Source organism: Nanorana parkeri, unplaced genomic scaffold (genome assembly GCF_000935625.1).
Source record: "Nanorana parkeri isolate BGI_ZX_2015 unplaced genomic scaffold, ASM93562v1 scaffold794, whole genome shotgun sequence".
Lineage (NCBI taxonomy): Eukaryota > Metazoa > Chordata > Amphibia > Anura > Dicroglossidae > Nanorana > Nanorana parkeri.
This window is the reverse complement of record NW_017307062.1, coordinates 680,692-701,665: the sequence shown is the minus strand read 5'-3', so window position 1 is coordinate 701,665 and position 20,974 is coordinate 680,692. Positions and strand designations below refer to the sequence as shown.

General features: G+C 42.3%; 1 protein-coding gene across 3 annotated transcripts in view; it reads right to left on the bottom strand.

Annotated features, from left to right (window-relative positions):
* Positions 1-20,974, bottom strand: part of NUTF2 (nuclear transport factor 2) — an 83,018-nt gene that overhangs the window by 38,536 nt on the left and 23,508 nt on the right. For all 3 annotated transcript variants that reach the window (XM_018564911.1, XM_018564912.1, XM_018564913.1), the window contains one exon: positions 10,301-10,372. In XM_018564911.1, the coding sequence (XP_018420413.1) occupies positions 10,301-10,372 (72 nt within the window). The remainder of the gene's footprint in view (positions 1-10,300; positions 10,373-20,974) is intronic.

The window sequence follows — 20,974 nt, the reverse complement described above, 5'->3', positions numbered from 1 at the left end:
TGGTAGCAAATAAATCTATCTCTGGCTGATCCCATAATTGGACAACCTGTGCAAATACCTCCGGGTGCAATTCCCATTCGTTTTGCCGTATGGGACTCCTGCTTAGGAAATCTGCAGTAACGTTGTGAACCCCTCTTATGTGGACCGCCGGGATGGAAAGCACTCTCGGCTCTGCCCACAGAAAAATCTCCTGAGCTATTGTCAACAGGGGCTGTGATCTTGTACCACCCTGATGATTCAGGTAAGCCACTGTTTAATTGTCTGAAAATATCTGTAAATGTTGATTCTCCAACACTGCCTGAAAGGCCACCAAGGCTTCCCCTACTGCAGAAAGTTCCCTCACGTTTGAGGAGGACGTTGCCAACTTCTGGGACCAGGACCCTTGTGCCTGAAGACTTAGAGCATGAGCCCCCCAACCCCAGGAGCTTGCGTCCGTGGTAATCCTTACTGGATCTACTTGACTCCCCAGTCTGCCCTTTCTCAGTCTGTCTGGGGCCATCCACCACTCTAGGGAAAAAAAGAGCCTCCTGTGGAAGCTGTACCCTTCTTTCTAGAGACTCCCTCTGCCTGTCCCATTGAGATAATAGGAACCTCTGCAGGGGCCTCATATGAAACTGGGCCCAATCCAGTGCTGGAATGGCCGAAGTCATTACGCCTAACAAACTCATGATCTCCCTTAGCGTTAAACAATCTGCTTGGTGTGCAGATCGAGTCAGCTCCAACACCTTGAGCACTTTTTCTTCTGCAAGAAAAAGTCTCTGAGATACAGAATGAATTCTGTATCCCAAAAATACAATTGATTGACTCGGGTTTAAACAGGACTTTTCCCAGTTCACTATCCACCTCAGGAACTCTAACAGGTCCTTTACTTTCTTCAGACTTGCCAATACTCCTTCCTGTGAGTGGGCATAAAGAAGGATGTCGTCTAGGTATGGGATCAGGAATATGCCTTGTTGGCGCAAAAAAGACACCGGCTCTGCCAAAACTTTTGGGAAAACTCTTGGGGCGGCAGACAGACCAAAGGGGAGGGCTCGAAACTGCCAATGCATTACTCCCTGCCCTGTGTCCACAGCAAATCGAAGGTATATCTTGTGCTCCAGACATATTAGGTATATGCAGATACGCATCTTTTAGGTCCAGGGTGATCATAAACACTGACATTTGAAGCGTCTTTCGTACTGATTAAATGCTTTCCATACGAAAGTGCTTGAACACTAGAAACTTGTTTAATTTTTTCAGATTCAGAATCATCCTGAACCTTCCTCCTGGTTTTGGAACCAGAAATATATGGGAGTAAAAACCCCGAAATTTCTGCTCTGCTGGGATCGGTACAATGACGTCCTGTGAAGCCAGAGTCTAAATGCACTCCTGTAGGGCTTGGGCCTTTATGGGATCCTTTGAAAATTTTGTTGAGAAAAAAGTTTGTGGGGGAAGGGATAAAAACTCTAGGCGATACCCCCCTGTCTAGAAGATCTAAAACATATCGACTCTTAAAATACTTTCCCATTGAGGCACTTTTTTTGCTGGCGTCATTTAGAATCCTTGTTCGGGGTGGCTGGGCGGGAAAAAAGCAGGCCTCCCTTAACTTTATTCTTATTAAAGGGCCAGGTTCGCCGCTGGGTCTGGGGCTTATTAGGTTGCTTCCTCTGATCCTGTGGGGGGGGGGCGAAAAAACCTCCGGTTACGAATTATTTTTCTTTTCCGGAAAGTTCTTCCCCTTCTCAGAGGATTTGGTCAAGACATCATCTAAACCAGTACCAAACATAACACCCCCCTCAAAAAGGAGACCACAGAGTCTGGATTTAGAGGTTAAGTCACCCTCCCAAGACTTCAACCAGATAGCCCTTCTGGCTGAGTTAAGCAAAGCCGCCGATCTTGCACCTGCTCGAACTGACTCTGCAGAAGCTACTGCTCTACTTAAAACCAATAAAGACTATAGAATTTGATCAGGAGGAGCACCCTGGGATATATGAAGTGAGACTCTTTCTAGCCAGAGATCCATATTCCTTGCCACACAGGTAGCAGCCACCCCCGGGGCCATAGAAGCAGCATTGGCATCCCATGCTCTGCGTAACATTGCCTCTGCCTTTCTATCCATTTGATCCTTTATTGCACCTGCATCCTCAAAAGAAAGGTCAGCCCTCTTAGAAACTTGCGCTAAAGAAGCATCTAATTTGGGACATTTAAAGTATCTCTCCTCTTGCTCTTTACTAAAAGGAAACCTCCTTTTCCAGGATCTGAAAGCTAAGAATTTTCTCTCTGGATCCTTCCATTCTCCCGCTATTAAATCCTTTAATGACTGATGCATGGGAAAAAAATTGCCTGAGGCTCTATAACAAGCCTCTATAAACTCTGTCTTGTACAGACAATTTTTTAGGGGGATCTGCTCAGTGGTGTATATGGCCTGAAGCAAGTAATCCATATCCTCTAAAGAAAACAAATGCCTAGACTGCGAGACTCAGCAGACTCCTCAATGGTTTCGCCCTCCTCCAGAGAACTCTCTGACCCGGAGCCAGAATCTGACACTGCTCTATCCAAAACCTCACTGAAAGACACTGGTTTCTGTTGTACCCATGAGGTACCAAGAAGACTGGCCCCCGTCCACATAGGAGCACTAGATGTGGACGGCAACATATCAGCCATGGCACTCTTAAAAGACTGAACTGTAGCCACCATCTCTGTCTTCATACAATCCAGAAAACCCTTCATAAAACTAGTGGATTCAGAGGCTAATAACTTCTGAAGGAATAAATCACAAAGAGGTTTAGAATAACCAGAGGGAAGCTTCAAACTGCAGCTGCCGCAGCGTTTTTTAGTTAACTTGGTAGCTGGGGCAGGCAGTGAAACAGAACACTGAGGAGACACTCTTCCTGAAGAATCCCCTTTACCCTTGGGGACAGTCACTGCTGGCTTGCCTTCCTCCTCCATCGGGCAGCGTTAGCGGTTTCTTCCACCACAGTCTGTCCTGGTATCCGGGCTTCACAGCTCCAACACACCTCACAGCAGAAAGCGTGCAGCCGAAGTGAGGCAATCAGCCGCGCCGGAAGTGAGGTAATCACCCGCGACTGGAAGTGACGTCATGGGTTCCAAGTCGAGGCTTGGAACACACCGGAAGTGCCTCTCAGTCCACTGCTCGCCCAATACACTGCTCCAGCATGCCGGACGCCGCTTCGAAACCACACTACAAGCTCCCTTACATCAAGCAAGGGAAAGCAGGATAGGGCCACAAGCCTGCGGGCCTCAGGAGTGGATCCTTAAGGGAGGAAAGGAACCAGACCCTGGCTTGTCAGAATAACATGGTATTTGAACGTGAGATGATTGTTGGCGCTCACGCCATGGAGCGAGCATCAGCAAAACAGCATTGTTAAATGTTCAAGAGCAGCTGTTAAAGTGTTTAAAGACTGGACTGTACGTGCGAATTGTGGCCGACAGCGACAAGTCAATGTTAAGGCAGAATGGAGAGTGCCAAGACTGGTAGAAGACAACAGAAGGGCAACAGTGCAGTGTCAGAATCATCTAATCACCTTTCAACATCTCGTGGAGTCACGAGGCGGCACAAGGAAGTCATCTCGTGGAGTCATCTCGTGGCCCAACGAAATACTGATGGGGTGGTCATAAAAATCTGGCCACTCAGATTAAACGCGTTGCCACTATTACCTGAACCTGGAAGTGAACACCTAGAATTCCTCATAGCCGTGGGGAGTAGGGTTGAAACAACGAATCGATAAAGTCGATAATAAATCGATAATGAAAATCGTGGTCAACATTTTTCATTGTCATTTAGTTGGGCTGATTGCCCTCTCTCTTCTTTCCCCTCCCCGCCTCACTCACATGCTTCTGAACACTGGCTGACTGTTCGGGCACGCCAGAGTACCCGCAGCCTCCTTCTCCTCCTCCTCCCCTGGTTGATGGTTGCACCGGCCAAGCAGACGGGGGAGGTGTCTGTGTTGCCATTGACTTGAATGGCACCAGCACACCCCCTTCCACCTCAGAACGCAAGGAGGCTTCCACCATGCAATGCAGTGCGTACCAACATGGTTAGTTAGCCAGGCTCAGCAAAGAAAAGCACAGAGCTTTTCGTGCAGTGTGTCTAGCAATTTTATCTCTATCCAATCGGCCCACATATGAATCAGTGCATCAGGATGCGTTTCAAGCGTGCAGCCAATTAGATTCCCCCAGAAAAGGTGTCTGGTGAGGAGTCCAGGAGAGAAGTCCACTTAGTAATGTTTTCCTTCCTGCACAAGTTCTTTCTGTGACATATGCCAGCTATGAAAGAATGAATATGATATGTTCATTAATTAATTAACTACTTAAATATTTAAAGTATTAAAAAAAATTATATTTATGTATTAACTAAATATTAAATATTCAATAATTGATGAAAAATGTAAATACTTTATCCCCTATCCGATTAATCAAAAAAAAAAAATTGGTCAACTAATCGATTATGAAAATAATTGTTACTTGCAGCCCCGCCACCAATGGACTGCAGACTGACTCCACTGTGCTGTACATTGATTGTAGAATACTCAGCACATCAGTAGTGCTTCTTCACCAGTACATCTCACCAACATTGCTGATATGTACCGCCTACTCCAGCGATTCCTGGGACTGAGGAGAAGCACTGAGTTTACTGTTGCTCTTCCACCTGTTGGTCAGTACTGGCTTAAGGACAACCAGTGTACCTTCCACAGTTTAAGGCCATCTATACCCACTACAACTGCGAGTGCCTTCTATGCTTTTAATTTTAATAAAAATCTTTTTACTCCTATTACACTACCAAGCGCTCCTGTTTTTACTTTTTTTTTGCTTCACTGTTTGACATTTTAAATTTAGAGTGATGTTTCCATGTACCTCCTGAACTGATGATTCTCTTAGTGAAATCCAAGATTCTTCCACTTTACCAGTGATGTTTTGTGTCAGACCCCCCGCAGCTGATATACTGTATATGCTGCCATTTACTGGTCGTTTATGAGTGTATACATTACTCTTTTCTTTCCTCCGGTGTCGCTTAAATAACGCACAATGTTGTTGTTTTTTTCAGAGAATGAATAGAAGGTACAAGAGTTTTGAGATAAGTACTGAATAACTGTGTAACACTTCTGCATCAAAGGCTGTGTCTGCAAAAACATACCTGGCAAGGAATTGCAACAAGTGTCAATTATTGGGACTGGAACTTGGTAGAACACTGATACATGGGGGAAGGGAGTGAAAATACAGTCCTGCATAAGCTCTAAGTTTCAACTTACCATTTTACTAATTACACACACCTTCCTTTCTTTACTCGTGAAGGCTGAAATGTGTGGCAAATGAGCAAAGGGAACATAGACACAAGAGAACCGAAGTCCTTATTACTACATACTAATCTTAACTGGGTTAGGGAACAAATAAACTGTAACCAAACGGCAAACTAACCCTTTCGCTGGCACAGATACTATAACCGTGGCAGCAGGGAGCTGTAATAGCACTCCTAGCTCATACAGTAGCTAGGAGAGTGTTGATTCTCCCTTATCAGACTGTCAGCTTTCATATAGAAGTGATCCAGGCAGCTGTAAAATCACCTGATCACCCCCGCACCGAGTCCCCTATGTCGTAGCAATAAAGTTGCGTAAAAAAAAAGTTGAATAAAAATAAAATAGAATAAATAACCACAAAAATGTGCCCCAGCACCCCCACATACATGCACAATCAGAAACACATGCGCCAGCTGCACCTACATATGAAAATTACTTTGCGCCACCTATGTTGGTTACAACACAGTGAAAGCAATAATTCTAGGGCCATTATTCGCTTACAACTCTAAATTGATAACCTGTACAGGCTTTTAAAACATAACCTATGGACAATTTGGGGTACCTAGGTTCTTTTGCCTGTTCACCGGTGCGCATAAATTTTAAGTCTTGACATGTTTGGGATCTATTTACTCGGTGAAACCTCATCTTTCATATTTTACAAAAAAAACTAGGTATTATATATATTGTGTTTGTGTGCTTTAAAATTTGAAAGCATTTTTAGGGGAAATTTTAGTTTGATAAACTGCTGCATTAACATCGTAAAACACAAAACTGCAATCGCTATTTTAGTCTCTGATTTCAGAAAATATATACATTTTAAAAGGGGCTTTAATCACTTTTCAGGCCTAAAATGTGCATTTTATCATGTGTGAAATTAATTATTTTGCAAAAATGTCTCTGGCGCTAAAAGGGTTAAAAAGAGCTACCTTAACACTGGTCCATCAAATTGAATCTCTGTGTGTCTGTGTGTTGTGCATGCATGTGTGTATATACAAGTCCCTGTGTGGTCTTAGTTTTTAAGAGTTCCTGTACCCCTGTATGTCAGTCTCTTAGGACGGTATGCAATTGATTTTTGAATGATTTTTCTGCCGATACCACTGCTCGTGGCAGATTGCTCCAAAATGTAACCACTCTGACTGAAAAGAAGCCCCTACTCTAGGGCTGCAGCTAAAAATTAAATTTTCATATTCGATTAGTATAGCCGATTATTAAGTTAAAATGAAAAAAAAAAAAAAAGGAGGCTCCAGTGATGGACTACTAGTTTCTATTAAGATTGTAGTCCATCACAGGAGCAAGCTTGGCACGGTGGAAGTAAAAAAAAAAAAAAAAGAAGAAGTGGTGTGCAATATAGTACATTATACAGCAGCGCAGTGCAGAATACCAGCAGCTATAGAGGAATGCAGCAATAGTACATTATACTATAATGTACTATTGATGGGATTTGTAGTCCTCTGTAGCTGGCGTTATTCTGCATTGCGCTGTATATAATGTATTATTGCTGCGATTTGTAGTCCTCTATAGCTGGTGGTATTCTGCAGTGCGCTGTAGAATGATTATACTGCACAAATGCAGAATACCACCAGTTATATAGAGGAATACAACAAATGCCAGTAATAGTACAACATTATACTATAATGTACTTTTGCAGGGATTTGTAGTCCCCTGTAACTTCTGGTATTCTGCATTGCGTTGTATATAATGTACAGTGGGGCAAAAAAGTATTTAGTCAGCCACCAATTGTGCAAGTTCTCCCACTTAAAAAGATGAGAGGCCTGTAATTGGCATCATAGGTAGACCTCAACTATGAGAGACTGATGGCCCTAGAACTATTGCTCTCATTCAGATGTTCGCAGCGATATGTAACATGTGCGGCGTAATGGGCGCAATCGTCGTTTTCGCTCCGATGTAACAGGACGTGTATACACGCCCAGTTACATCCAAGAAGCTCCCGGCCAACCGTGTATACACAGCGGCTGCCCGGGAGGTAGTTAAAGAAGGTACAGGTCTGTGTGAGCCAGAACTCTTGCTTGTTTGTAGGTGACCAAATACCGTATATACTCGTTTTTCAGCCCATTTTTTGTGTAACTAAAAATCGATTAGCTGTTGCAGCTCTAGCCTACACCATGTGTGGTTAAATCTTTTCTCCCCAATTTTAGGTGGTGGCCTCTAGTCCTTGTTAGGGAGTTTAGAGTAAAAAGTTTATTGCTGATGTTGTCATCACCACCAAACATTTTGTCCCCCTTAAATCGCCTCACTTCCAGCGTGAACAAATTTACATTTAGCAACCTCATCTCATAGCCTTGATCCTCCAGCCCCTTAGTTTTGTTGCCCTTCTCTGGACTCTCTAGCTCCAGGACATCCTTTCTGTGGATTGGTGACCAAAACTGAATCGCATACTCAAGCTGAGGCCGCACCAGTGATCTATAAAGTGGCAAAATTATTGCTTTGTCTCTACAGTACAGTTTAACCCCTTTCTGACTGAGGCCCTTTTTTCCATTTTTGCACCCTTGTTATATTCCACATTTTAGGCCTGAAAATGACGGAAAACCCCCCAACATTATATATTTTCTGAATACAATACTCTTGTTAGCTTTCTTTGCTGCAGCCTGGCATTGCATGCTGTTATTCAATCTGTGGTCTACTATGACCCCCAAATCTTTTTCCATTTCTGACTTCCCCAGTTGAGTACCCAATAATGTGAATTCCACACAGGCATTTTTAACCCCAAAATGCATTGTTTCACATTTTTCAACATTAAACCTTATCTGCCATATAGTTGCCCACTCCTATTTCAGCCTGGTCCGCCTGTAATGTTATAATGTCTAAGCCCGTGTCTATTACCCTCCCAATTTTAGTATCATCTGCAAACACAACATGGTTATTAACAACTTTTTCCCATATCATTAATAAAACAGGGTAAACAGTAGGAGGCCTAGCACAGAACTCTGGGGCCAGTTCTCTAGCCATGTACACACCATTTAATCTATGCCCATAGATTTAAGCTTGACATTAAAAGCATTTATGTGGTACTGTGTAAAATGCCTTCGTAAAATCCAGGTACACAACATCCACTGGCTTTTCTATATCCAGATGTCTACTCATCTCAACGTAGAATGTTAGTAGGTTGGTCTGAGAAGAACGTTCCTTCATAAATCCGTGCGGATTATCACTTACTATACCTTTGTCATGAACAAAATCCACTAAATAGTCCTTTATCATTCCCTCTAACAGTTTGCATACTATTGATGTTGTTAAACTGACTGGTATGTAGATCCCCGATTCACATCTCGTACCTTTTTTTGAATATTGGTACTACCGTAGCTTTACACCAATTACTTGATACCTTTCCAGTCAGTATGGAGTCCTTGAAAAATGAGGAATAATGGTCCAGCTATATCCTGGCTGATATCTGAAGTACTCTAGGGTGCAGGTTATCTGGTCCTAACTATTTATTTGCATTAAGTTTTTCAATTCTTTGTTGAACCCCGGCTACCGTCAACCACTGCGGTATATATTACGGCCTAAGCTACTCACCATCTTATCTCCATTAAACCCATCTTTTTCTTGCGTGTATATGGAGGAGAAAAATTAATTTAATACCTCAACCTTCTCCCCGTCGTGTAATTAATCTCCCATTCTCATCTTTTTTGGGCGTACCTGCTCATTTCTTACCCGTTTAATGTTTATATATTGGAAGAATTTTTGGGGAAGAAGTGTTACTAATTTAAACAAAGTTTTTTTTTTTTTTTCAAAGCGGATTATATGCTGGTTTCTGGTGGTATCCTACTAAACCTTACCAGAAAATAGCCAATAGGTGGTGCTGGCACCTTATAGTGCTTTTTTGTTGCACCTAGCATTCTCCTCTAGCAGTCAGTGATTGGTTTCCTGAATGTGCTGTGCCCCTCAATGAGCAATCGAGAAAACAAATTTGGGGTTCACATAAACCTAGATAAGTGAACAGCCACACAGAAGTGTACGGTTTTCAGTTAAACAGCCAAATAGGACATAGATTGTGAAAAGATACAGCAGCAGAGTCAGAGTACGTAGTGAGAAAAAAAAAAGACTCCACATGTACTTACATATTTCCTATATAACGCATCGAAAATGAATACAACACACTGGAATGCACCTAAATGGCAATTTTAAGCTTGGAAAAACAAAACACTGTACTATGTTTTCAGGAATGCACCCAGATCTGGTGTGGAAATGGTGTGAACAAGCCCTCAAGTCTTCGGCCACTTAATTGCCTGGACCCCAATGATGTAACTCATGCGCATGTTACATCATATTGGCATGCTGAGCCTGTACACTGAGCTGTTACAGGCAGCTAGATACTTTTATGGCAGAAGAGACTTAACCAGCCTATTTGAACATAGAAAGCCTGCAAATTGGCAGTTTTTTGATTGTTAAAAAAAACAAATACAACCTAGCTTGCACTGTAAACCATAACTGAACCACCAGATGCATTAGATAAAATAGTTTGTTTTTTACAGAAGAGACATTCACTGTCTATTCTGCCAAAAAGCTCTAAACCCGAGGAATTTTGTGTTTGTTTTTCTGTTTATTTATGTCTGCTTTAACAGTCTTATGTCTAACCAGGACTAGATGGACTATGAAAATACAAGTCAGTGCTGCACAAAAAGTCTTAAAAGTAATCATTGGATCCAGCTCAGTTTCCTGCTCTTTTTCCATATCCCAGGGAAATAAGATGGGATTGCTGGGAGAGGACGTGCTCATAGATGCAAATACAAGTTTTCCTGACATAAATCCTCTTCCCCACCTAAACTTTCCTTGCAAGCAAGTATATCCACAGTGTATAAACAATATAGAACAGGAGACTCAGCCAGAGCAAATCAAAACAACATGCCCGATTTGAGCTTTTGCAGCACAACATTAAATTACAATTAGACATATAGTTCAGGGACATAGAAAAGGGAGACAAGTTTCTAATTTAAGAAACAAATTTAATGTGAAAAAAAATTCCATAATGCAAGTATAACACTTACAGATATTTTTTCAATAATAGCATCCTTCCCTTGATACTGCTGTCCTTCCCAAGTCAGACATGAAGCGTCAGTCTGTAGGAAAAATAAACAATTTTTTTAGAGAAAAAAAATACACAAATATAGAACAAAACATTCACATATGTTTCAAACATTAGGCAAATGTGAGACCTAAGCAACATTGACTGTTAAGCTGGCCATATATTGTTCGATTCTTTTCATTCAACATTCGGGCTGAATTAAAAAAATAACAGATTCCTCCATCAACTCTTACAATCATTGATGGATGAATCCTCCGCTGTTTCCTTTGTATTGCGACAGCGGGCACCGCCCGTGCACAGCGACAGCCACTGAGTGAATTTCGGGTGGTTCATAAAGAACCGGCAAAAATTCACAGTGTATACTAGGCTTTACCAAATGTGGTTTCAGAAACTTAAACTACTGACAGCTGGTGAATTTTTTGCAAGCGTTTAGCTGACTCTGAAAAATAATAAACATCCAGTGAATGGAAATTCTGTGGGCAAAAACAACTCGTTAATAAAAGAAGTCGGAGGACAAAAAAAAAAAAAGAAGAAGACACCCGTCTTCTTGTGTCTGGATCTTGCCCAATTGTATGGCTCCCTGCTACCTTATGTGAAGATGAGTTTCATCAAATTGTGAACAGAAAATAATCTTTGAAGTAGTAAAAGGGACTGAATGTGATCAAAGACAATTTTTTTTGCATAAAAATAAGGCATGGCGAGTTTGGAGTCCTCTGAAATGAGTAAATTGAACATGTTGTGGTGAATTCGTTTGTATGAGTGTATCACCAGTTGAAGTGTATGAAGTAAGGATTTCTGTACATTTACTCAAGGTAAATTTATAGTCAGGTGTAAGTTTGCTAGTGTGTGAGAAAAGCTGCTGAGCATTTAACCTTTCAGTTTATAAACATCTGAAGTTAAATTTTTCATGTCAAAGTTCCAACAGAAAAAAAATTTAAGAAATCTGTTTGCTCTGTAAATGATTTACCAATTTCAACTAAAAAAAACTGCCTCTTAACCCTTTTGCTGCCTTTTTTAGTTTTTTGCACATTATCCGCATTTTATGCCTCCAAACATTATACCGTATATTTTCTGAAAGCGCAACTCTAGAGCAAACCCAAAAATACAGTAAATTATGCACTTAATTTTAGTGCCCTAAAACAAAATCTATTACCCATTTTTTTTTCTTTTTGTAAAATATGAGGTTATAATGAGTAAATAGATACCCAACATGTCCATGGTAAAAAAATGTCACCATTAAACAGTGACAAAATACAGCACCCTAAATTGTCCATAGGCAACGCTTTAAAAGACCATACAGGTCATTAGTTGAGAGATCTGTTAATATTGGCCCTGTGAATATTGGCCCTACAATTATTGTTCTCACTCTGGCAAACACGGCCATACCTAGCATGTGTAGGGCTATAGTCGATTTCGTACATAGGTGCACCTGAGGCGTGTTTACAATGATATGCACTTGCTCGGGGCACGGGGCCTTTAAAACGTTTAAAAAAAAATATTTTTGCATTTTAATCTTTATTTTTTTTAAACTTAATTGCTATCACATAAGGGGACTTACAAGCCCCCTATGTGATAGCATACTAGCGGTGACAGGTTCTCTTTAAGGTGATATTAGGGGTCAATTAGACCCGTCACCTTTCCACTCCAAATAAGCTATTGGAGCTCAGATGGCGCTCCAATAGCTTATTGCCCAGCTTCTGCCCAGCAGTCGAGCAATGACAGCTGAGGGACCAAATGGTCGCCTGTCCACATCCCCGCTTTGCGCCAACGCCCGACATGCCGGTCTCGGGCCCACAGGAGGGGCAGCGGAGCCCAAGAAAGACCCTCTGCCTAAGATATCAGGCCAACACCCCACAGCAGAGCAGCAAAACAGAATATTTAAAAAAATTCATATATTATTATTCTGCATTGTACGTATAATGTATTCCAGGGATTTGTAGTCCTCTATAACCAGTGACATTGTGCATTACTGTATAATGTATTGCTGAGATTTGTAGTCCTCTATAGCTAGTGGTATTCTGCATTGCTGTATACAGGAGTGCATAATACGTATGGCCCGACGACCGGAACAAGCAGTTCCGGATCGCCAGGCAGGTATTTTTCTTCTACATTTAGTCCTGCTGCAGGCAAAAGCAGTAGGGCTAAATGTAGAGAAAGGAAGGTCTTACGTACAAGTGATCTGGATGGCTATACAACCACCCAGATCACTTATAAGCAGTCTTCTTGTCATTCTACCCCCCTTCTTCAATGGTTTCGTAGCCCATGGGTGATGGCAATAAAAGTTAAGCGAGAAAAAAAAAAAGTTTAAAACGAACCTTGCTGCACTTACCATCTTGCATGCAAATGGACATTGTGTGTGTTTGCACTGAGTGCTGCCCCCATTAAAGAGTAAGTTCACTTTCCCAAGTAATTTGTGAAAATGTAATTCCACGCTCAAATCTCACAGCCCTGTGCTAAGTATTTTGAACTTCGCCCACAAATATGCGAGCACTTGTTGGTCACCTGACCGCATGATTGATGCACTTTTCAGCAAGGTTAAATAGGGTTTTGGTTAAAATGATCTTTTGTAACATGGCAAGTAGATTAACACAAGGAACAAGCAGATTGGGCCCCCGCTTTAGTCCTTGGGCAAGTTATTGTTTTGTTTTTTTAAATTTCCACACTCGTGTATAATATATTGCTGAGATTTGTAGCCTCTCTACAGCTTGGAGTCAGTGACAGAACTACCAGGGGGTGCAGAGGTTGCAGCTGCAACCAGGCCCCGGTGCCCTACCAGTGTCTTAAAATCATTAGTCTGTATTGTTTTAGAAAAACTGTCCCTTGACAGTTAAAAGAAATAAGGCATCGGTACTCACACTCAGTCTGGAAAAAATTGCCCTACTTAAAAAGCAAACTTTGTAAGGATTCGGAGTGTTTCATGCTCATTTTAAAGAGACATTAAACTCAGGAATTACATCTTACAAATGCATTCAAGCACCTCAACTATTCACATAAATGGAGGTTATTTGTGTATCACTCAGTTGCAGATCCTCAAATCACCTCGGAATTGATTCAGACACCGTCCTTCCTTCTGAAGGGTGGCTACTTTTGTTCTCCATGGTGCCCGAGTGTGTTGTAATGTAGCCACCGATCCAAACTCGCTCCTGTGATAGCTAATTTGTATTGAAGTTAGTCTGACTAAAATGTGAGATTGTAGTCCATCACGGGAGTGAGCTTGGAGCGGTGGCTACTTTACAACACACACAGGGACCATAGGGAACGAAAGAAGTAGCCACCCTCCTGAAGGAATGACATTGTCAGCATGAATTCAGAGATGATTTGAGGATCTACAGCAGAGTAATACATAAATAACCTACATTTATGTTGAAAGGCAATGTATTGAATAAATTTTTAGGGGTTAACTTCTTTAGTTTAGGGTCACTTTAACAATGTCAGCTATAACAAAAGTGATCACATATCAACTGGAGGCTTCATTGACAATATAGGACTTCAGCCCGCAGATGCCACTGAAGCTTGCAATATATCTGTTTAATAACTACAACTTTCAGATAACATAGCATTCAAAAACAAAAAATAAATTAAAAAAAACAAACAAGAAAATTACACAAAAACTGAGCAGGGTTTTTATTAAACTGGATTGCAAAATAAAGCCTATACTGTACAAATATATATATATACATATATATACATACACACACACATATATATATATATATACATACACACACACATATATACACATACATACATACATACATACATACATACATACATACATACATACATACATATACAGGGCTTGAAAAATCCACTCGTCTGCGACGAGTGGACGGTGGAGCCCGACGAGCAGCTTCCCGGCCGGCCGTTGTAATTACACGGCCGGCTGGGAGCTTTACAGTCAAGCGATCGAGCGTCTCGAGAGACGCTCCATAGCTTGTATCAGCAGATGTCACTGCCGTTGCCGGTCCCGAGATCCGCTGTGCCCGATGCGGCCAGGACCGGCACGGCTCTGTGACAGGAGATCAAAGGGAGTTCAGTACACGAACTCCCTTTGATCTCCTCTCAGTCCACGAATGCAGGGAGGAGCTCTGCGAAGTTCCCGACGTGCACCGGGCAGCGGGCCGCGTACCTCCTGACAGAGACGAGACTGGAAAGCCGGAGAGCGCGAGCAGCCTGTGAGCACTGAACTCTATACCGGGGGGCACAGCACGGAGGGCTCTGCATACAGGGGCTCATTATATAGATGCCTCTATATTCAGGGGGCAGTACAGGGCAGAGCTGTGTATACAGCGGATTCTCACTGATCTGTGTGTACAGATGACTCCTGACTCTACCATAGAGAGGGGCACACAAGGCACCTGACACTACCATAGATTCCTCTATATACAGGTGCGCAGATAGAGGGTCCTGACTTTACCATAGAGTCCTATATATACACAAGGTGGGTTCACAGGGCACCTGACCATACCATAGAGTCTTCTATATACTGGTGGGCACATAGGGGGGTCCTGTCTTTACAATAGAGTCCTGTATGTACAGGGGGACACACAGGGGTCCTGGTTCTATCATAGAAGCCTGTATATACAGAGGCTCCTGACTTTACCATAGAGTCCTCTTTAAACAGAGGGCTACCCAGGGGCTCATTAGTGTCCTCCATATACAAGGGGGCCTCCTGGCCCACCACTGAGTGTACGTTTCAAGGGGAGGGCACTGTGTGTATAGGGGGACAGTGAAGCCGAGTGTATTCGGTGTATGGGGAGGGGGCCAGAGCTAGTACTGTACAGGGGGGGAGGGTATCTGATATTGGAGTGTTTACTATCTGTAGAGGGGTACAGTCCCTGTATGGCACAGTAGTGAGGACAGTATAGGGTAGGGGAAGTAATTTCCTAGTTGGCACAGCAGTTAGCTCAGTATAGAGGGTCTTGGTGCCCAGTAAAGCTCTATCTGTCCCCCAAATTTTTTAACATAAATTGCAAGGCTATAGTCAGGTCATGCTGACTGGTGAGACACTATCACATTTTTCAAGCCCTGTGTATAATTATATATACATACACACACACACACGCGCTGGTATACCCGCTCACGCGACTTCGCCGCTGCCCGCCGACAACACCGTCATTCAAGGTAAGTCGAGATCGGCCGGGAGCTTTTTAATGTTTCCTGTGTGTTGTTTTTTTTTTTAAAGCGGCACGCACACTGCAGAACATTAGTAGCTATAGAGGAATAACAAATCCCAGCAATAATACATTAAACAGCCTGTATAATGTATTATTGCTGGGATTTGGTTTTCCTCTATAGCTGCTAATGTTCTGCAGTGTGCCGGTGTATTATACATTGGTTTTCTGCATTGCATTGTATTGTGCATGGTGTTCTGCATTGTATAATACAGCGACACACTGCAGAACACCAGCAGCTATAGAGGAACACCAAATCCCAGCAATAATACTATAGCTGCTGGTGTTCAGCAGTGTGCCACTGTATTATACATTGGTATTCTGTAGAGCTGCAACAATTAGATTAAATCGATAAAAATCGACGATGGTAAACGTTGTCAGTGTTTTCCATCGTCGATTCGTCGGCTAAAATTAAAATTTCCCACTCACGCCCGCCTGTTCGCAGCTCCAACACGAGTTACGCTATGCACGCTGCGGACGCCATGCCCACCGCGCACAGGGTTCAGAAACAGGTAAGGGGGACCTGTTTTTTTTTTAAAAAAGCGGCAGACTGTAGAACACCAGCAGCTACAGAGGAACAACAAATCCCAGCAATAATACATTATACAGGGTGTTTAATATATTATTGCTGGGATTTGTTGTTCCTCTATAGCTGGTGGTATTCTCCATCGCGCTGTATAATGTATTATTGCTGGGATTTGTAGTTCCTCTATAACTGGTCAGTGGTAATCTGCATTGTGCAGTATAATCATTATACAGCGCAATGGAGAATACCACCAGCTATGGAGGACTACAAATCCCAGCAATAGTACATTATAGTATAATGTTTTACTATTGCTGGCATTTGTTGTATTCCTATATAGCTGCTGGTATTCTGCATTTCGCCGTATAATCATTATACAGCGCACTGCGGAATGCCACCAGCTGTAGAAGACTACAAATCCCAGCAATAATACATTATATACAGTGCAATGCAGAATAACCCCAGCTACAGAGGACTACAAATCACAGCAATAGTACATTATAGTATAATGTACTATTGCTACATTCCTCTATAGCTGCTGGTATTCTGTACTATGTACTACAATGTACTATATTGCACACCACACTCTTTTTTACTTCCACCACGCCAAGCTTGCTCCCGTGATGGACTACAATCTCAATAGAAACTAGTAGTCCATCACTGGAGCCTTTTTTTTTTTATCCGATTAGTCGAACTCAATAATCGGCTAACTAATTGATTATGAAAATAGTTAGCTGCAGCCCTAGACCGTTTGCCAAAAGGTAAGTATAGTGGAGGGGGAAGAGGGGGCCAGATTTAAGCGAGTAATTCCATCTTCCAAAATTACTTAGGAAAGTGAACTTATTGTTTAATGCACATTGTGCGTGTTAAAGAGTGCTGCTACCACAATATGGCACAATGGAAAGGGCCAGCATGCACGCATGTATCCACATACCACACATACAATGTTGTCGGTAGATTTTGGGAAATCTCTTTATGCCCGTTTTGAAAGAACAAGAGTGCTTCTCTCCATTAATAAACTGGATATAGTATGAGTTACTATGTCCACAATCATGAACAGGAAGTGATGTAGAGCACTTCCTATTTACTCATAACTGGGGACACATTACGCTTACTATGTACTCAGTGATCAGCTGATCGGTGAGTGTTTGTAACCTGCTCTCCCATCCTGACACAGAAGGCCGATTGGGCAGTGTGAAGGAGAGGTCAGCCTCCTGTTACACTGCTGCCAGCAGACCCCCTCCCCCCCGGCTCTGCCTCCTGTGACAGCCGTTCCCACCCTTTAGCAGGGCTAAATGTAAGGTGGGGAGAGGGGACAGTCTGGCGCCCGGGAACTGCATGCCCTGGGCAATAGGAATTCTGCACCCCATTGCATATATATTCTGACCTGGAACAACATTAAAACTAGGGATGTCCCAATACCGATACTAGCTTTGGTATCGGGCCCGATACAGGGCATTTTCACAAGTGCTTGTGAAAATGCCCCGGTGCATAATGCCGATGCTTGTGCATCGGTGTTGATTTCGTATTGCCGGACGCCCGAGACATATAGTTCGGGGCGTGGAGCAGTGACAGGGCAGGGGGCGTGGAGCAGTGACAGGCTATGTCACCTCCCTCAGCCTCTGTCCCCAGCTCGTTCTTGTCACAGGAGTTCTAGCCCAGTGCTGTGCTGTGCTAGAACTCCTGTGTTGGAGGCGACAGGTCCAATAAAGAGTACCTGTCACCTCCAAATGCTATCACACAGGGGTTTTTAGCCCATGTGTGATAGCAATAAAGTTAAGTGAAAAAGAGTTAGGAAAAGTAAAAAATAATAACGGATTAAAAATGTAACTAAACAAAAATAAAAAAGACAAGTTAAAATAAATGATTAAAAATGTTTACAAAGTAAATAAAAATTGAAAAAAATTAAAACCAGCCCCGCTGCCCCCATCATCTGCATTAGAATAAACGCACAGTGTTTTCAACCGCGATCGTGTGCAACCGCACGGGTAGGGCGGTATTGCGCCGGGAAACCAGACATTCTGCCTGGCACGACTGGGGTGCCATTAGAAAATAATGGCAGTGCCAGCGCGATCGGCGGTAGTGTGCAATCACAAAATCGCACACCATCGCCGATTGTGCTGGCAGTGCCATACATTTCTAATGGCACTCCATTCGCACCATGCAGATTGCGCGTTTCCCGCCTGGGCGGTCCCACACGATCGCGGTTGAAAACATGAATAGGTTAAATGTTTTATTGTTCTTAAAACAGTTCTTCATAATCATAAACAAATTGGCCTAAAATCATTAGTCTATTGTTTTTTTTTAAATGTCACCTGACTTTTTAAGAAAAAGTATCGGTAATTGGTATCGACAAGTACATGAGGGGAAGTACTTGGTCTTAAAAAAGGGGTATCGGGACATCCCTAATTAAAACAAACAAAACACTGTGAACTCTTGTTAAAGGATGAAAAAAAATCACCCTCATTAGCGGTTTTTTTAGCCAATTGGTTTTACTATTCCTAATTATTTTTGCACTTTTCTGATTTTTGTTAGTTTGCTGCATTTTTTTACCTATAGTGACCCTTGATATTTTAAATGCATCACTTGTTAAACTGGGGTGGTGGAATATTAGATTTTTAAACCACAGAATCCTTTTCTCTGTGTTCATTTAAAGTATATTTCCAATTTGGCAGCCGAATTGGGATATTTTATATTTGTTACATGTTCCCATTCACATAGCAGAAGTAAAAAAAAAAAAAATGGCTTCTTGCAGTTTAAAAAGGAGAACTATGAGGCGAGTGATTTCCATTCATGCTCATAGTTAGAGCCGACCTGTGACAAAGAAGCTGTCACAGGTCAGCTCTATCGATCGGGAAGTGAGCAGAAACATGCAGCTGATCCGCTCACTTCCCAATCGTCTCCCTGCAGTGACTGTCAGGGATTCCCTCCTCCCCTCTCCGATCCTGCAGCGCTGAGTGGAGTAACGAACAGGGGAGCTGGCAGGAAAAGCGGGCTCTGCCTCTAGATAGGCAGAACCAGCTGTCACTCCCGCAGCTGGAGGGATCTCGACAGTATTGTCGGGATCCATCCCGGCTGCGTCGCTCTCAGTATATCGCAGGCAATAGCCCACTATATACTGAGCTTTGGATCATGGGAAGAGGTTAGTATATGTCCTTCCGTGACCCGTAAGAGAACTATGGGGAAAACAATTACCCCATAGTTCTCTTTTAAAATTGTTTTTACTTGGGTTAGGGTTTTAAGGGTTAAAATTTCTTTTAGCTTCTATTGAAATGTTAGGAGGGGGCTTCGAAGCGTCTAAGGTGGCTTGCCCATTGTATGTTAATGAAGCTTATCAGATAAACACAATCCTCAAACTTTAGTCCCAAGTCTTTCTATAATTACAGACCACTGTGAAAGCACTAAAAAAAAACGGAATCAGCCATCTTGCCTAACTTAACAAAACATCTAAAAAGATAAGACATTTTTTTTACAAGTTATTTTTCAGTATGCTGTGTGACTAGGAACACAAACATAGAGGGGGTTTTCTCAAATGTCACTGCAAAAGTTGAAATACACTTTAACAGCTTACTGGCCAGCCATTTTAATGAAATTGCCAGCCGGGAGCTTCTTGAATGCGAGTGGGCGTTTTTAAACGTCCTCGCCCACCCTGCTTGTGCAAACCACCTAGCGGGGGAGCAGGAAAACCGCTTGTATTGTAAACAGCCAGCGATGGCTGTTTACATACAAGAGTTCGGGCTTGTATTATGCATGTGGTTGTACATTTATCCAATGTGACCCATCTTTTGTATTTGTCCAAAAAAAAAAAAAATGTTTAAACATTTTCGGTACCATTTTTATTGTATAGTAATTAAAAACCCACCACATACCACCAAAATAAAGCTCTATGAGGGGAATTTATCAAAACTGGAGCAGAAAATAAACTGGAGTGGATGTGCATGGCAACCAATCAGCTTTTCTCTTCAGTTTGTTCAGCTAAGATTTGAAAATGAAAGGGAGAGGCTGATTGGTTGCCATGCACATTTGTTTCAGTTGTCTGCTCCAGTTCAGATAATTCCCCTCTATGTGTCCCCAAAAAAATGGTATAAAATTAATTTTATTACAGCGTTGCATGACTGAATAAATGTCAAAGTACTGCAGCGCTAAACACTGAAAAATGACCTGGCCAGGAAGTGGGTGTAAACACAATGGTCATCAAGTGGTTAAAGTGATATTAAAGTCAAAAGGATTTTTAAGGTATTTCAAATGCTGATGAAATAACTTACAATGAATGCTGCTTCTTGATGTTTAAAAGGTTTAGTATTTTCTCAAGCAGAGTGCTATGCAGTCACACTTGTGTGTGCTAGTAAACTGTATCTCCACAAACACACAAGATAAAGGAGAAGCTCTTGTTGCACTCCTCACCGGATATCCCAAAATTATAGGGGGGTGCTTGTAATGACTGCAGATGGCACCGCTGTATGCATGGATTGGTTATGAAGAATGTCACCAGCACACCGAAAATCCCTTCAGGATCACCAAATGCTAATTTTATTAAACAATTTGTCAGAAATGGAAAACAAGCACTTTCGGGGCCACGCAGGGCCCCCTCATCAGGCTTGACGTTGTACTGATGACATTCTTCATAACCAATCCACAAGCACAGCAAATCAAGCTACTCCCCTCCCTACTCCAAACTAGATCACCAGTTGCTGGAGTCCGCACTGTTCTTGGTGAACTTGTACTGGACAGGAAGTTTAGAGAAGCTGAGCTGAGAGACTTGGAAGCAACTGCTCAGAAACAGCTTGTTTGGGCAAAAATGTAAAGCAATGGCAATGCTTATTTGTTTGATCTGGATTAATTATTGAAAACAGTTTGAGTTTAGATCTTGAATATCTGACCAATGGGTTACAGCACCACCTTATGGTCAGAGATTCAAGATGTCCCCTATATCCTATAA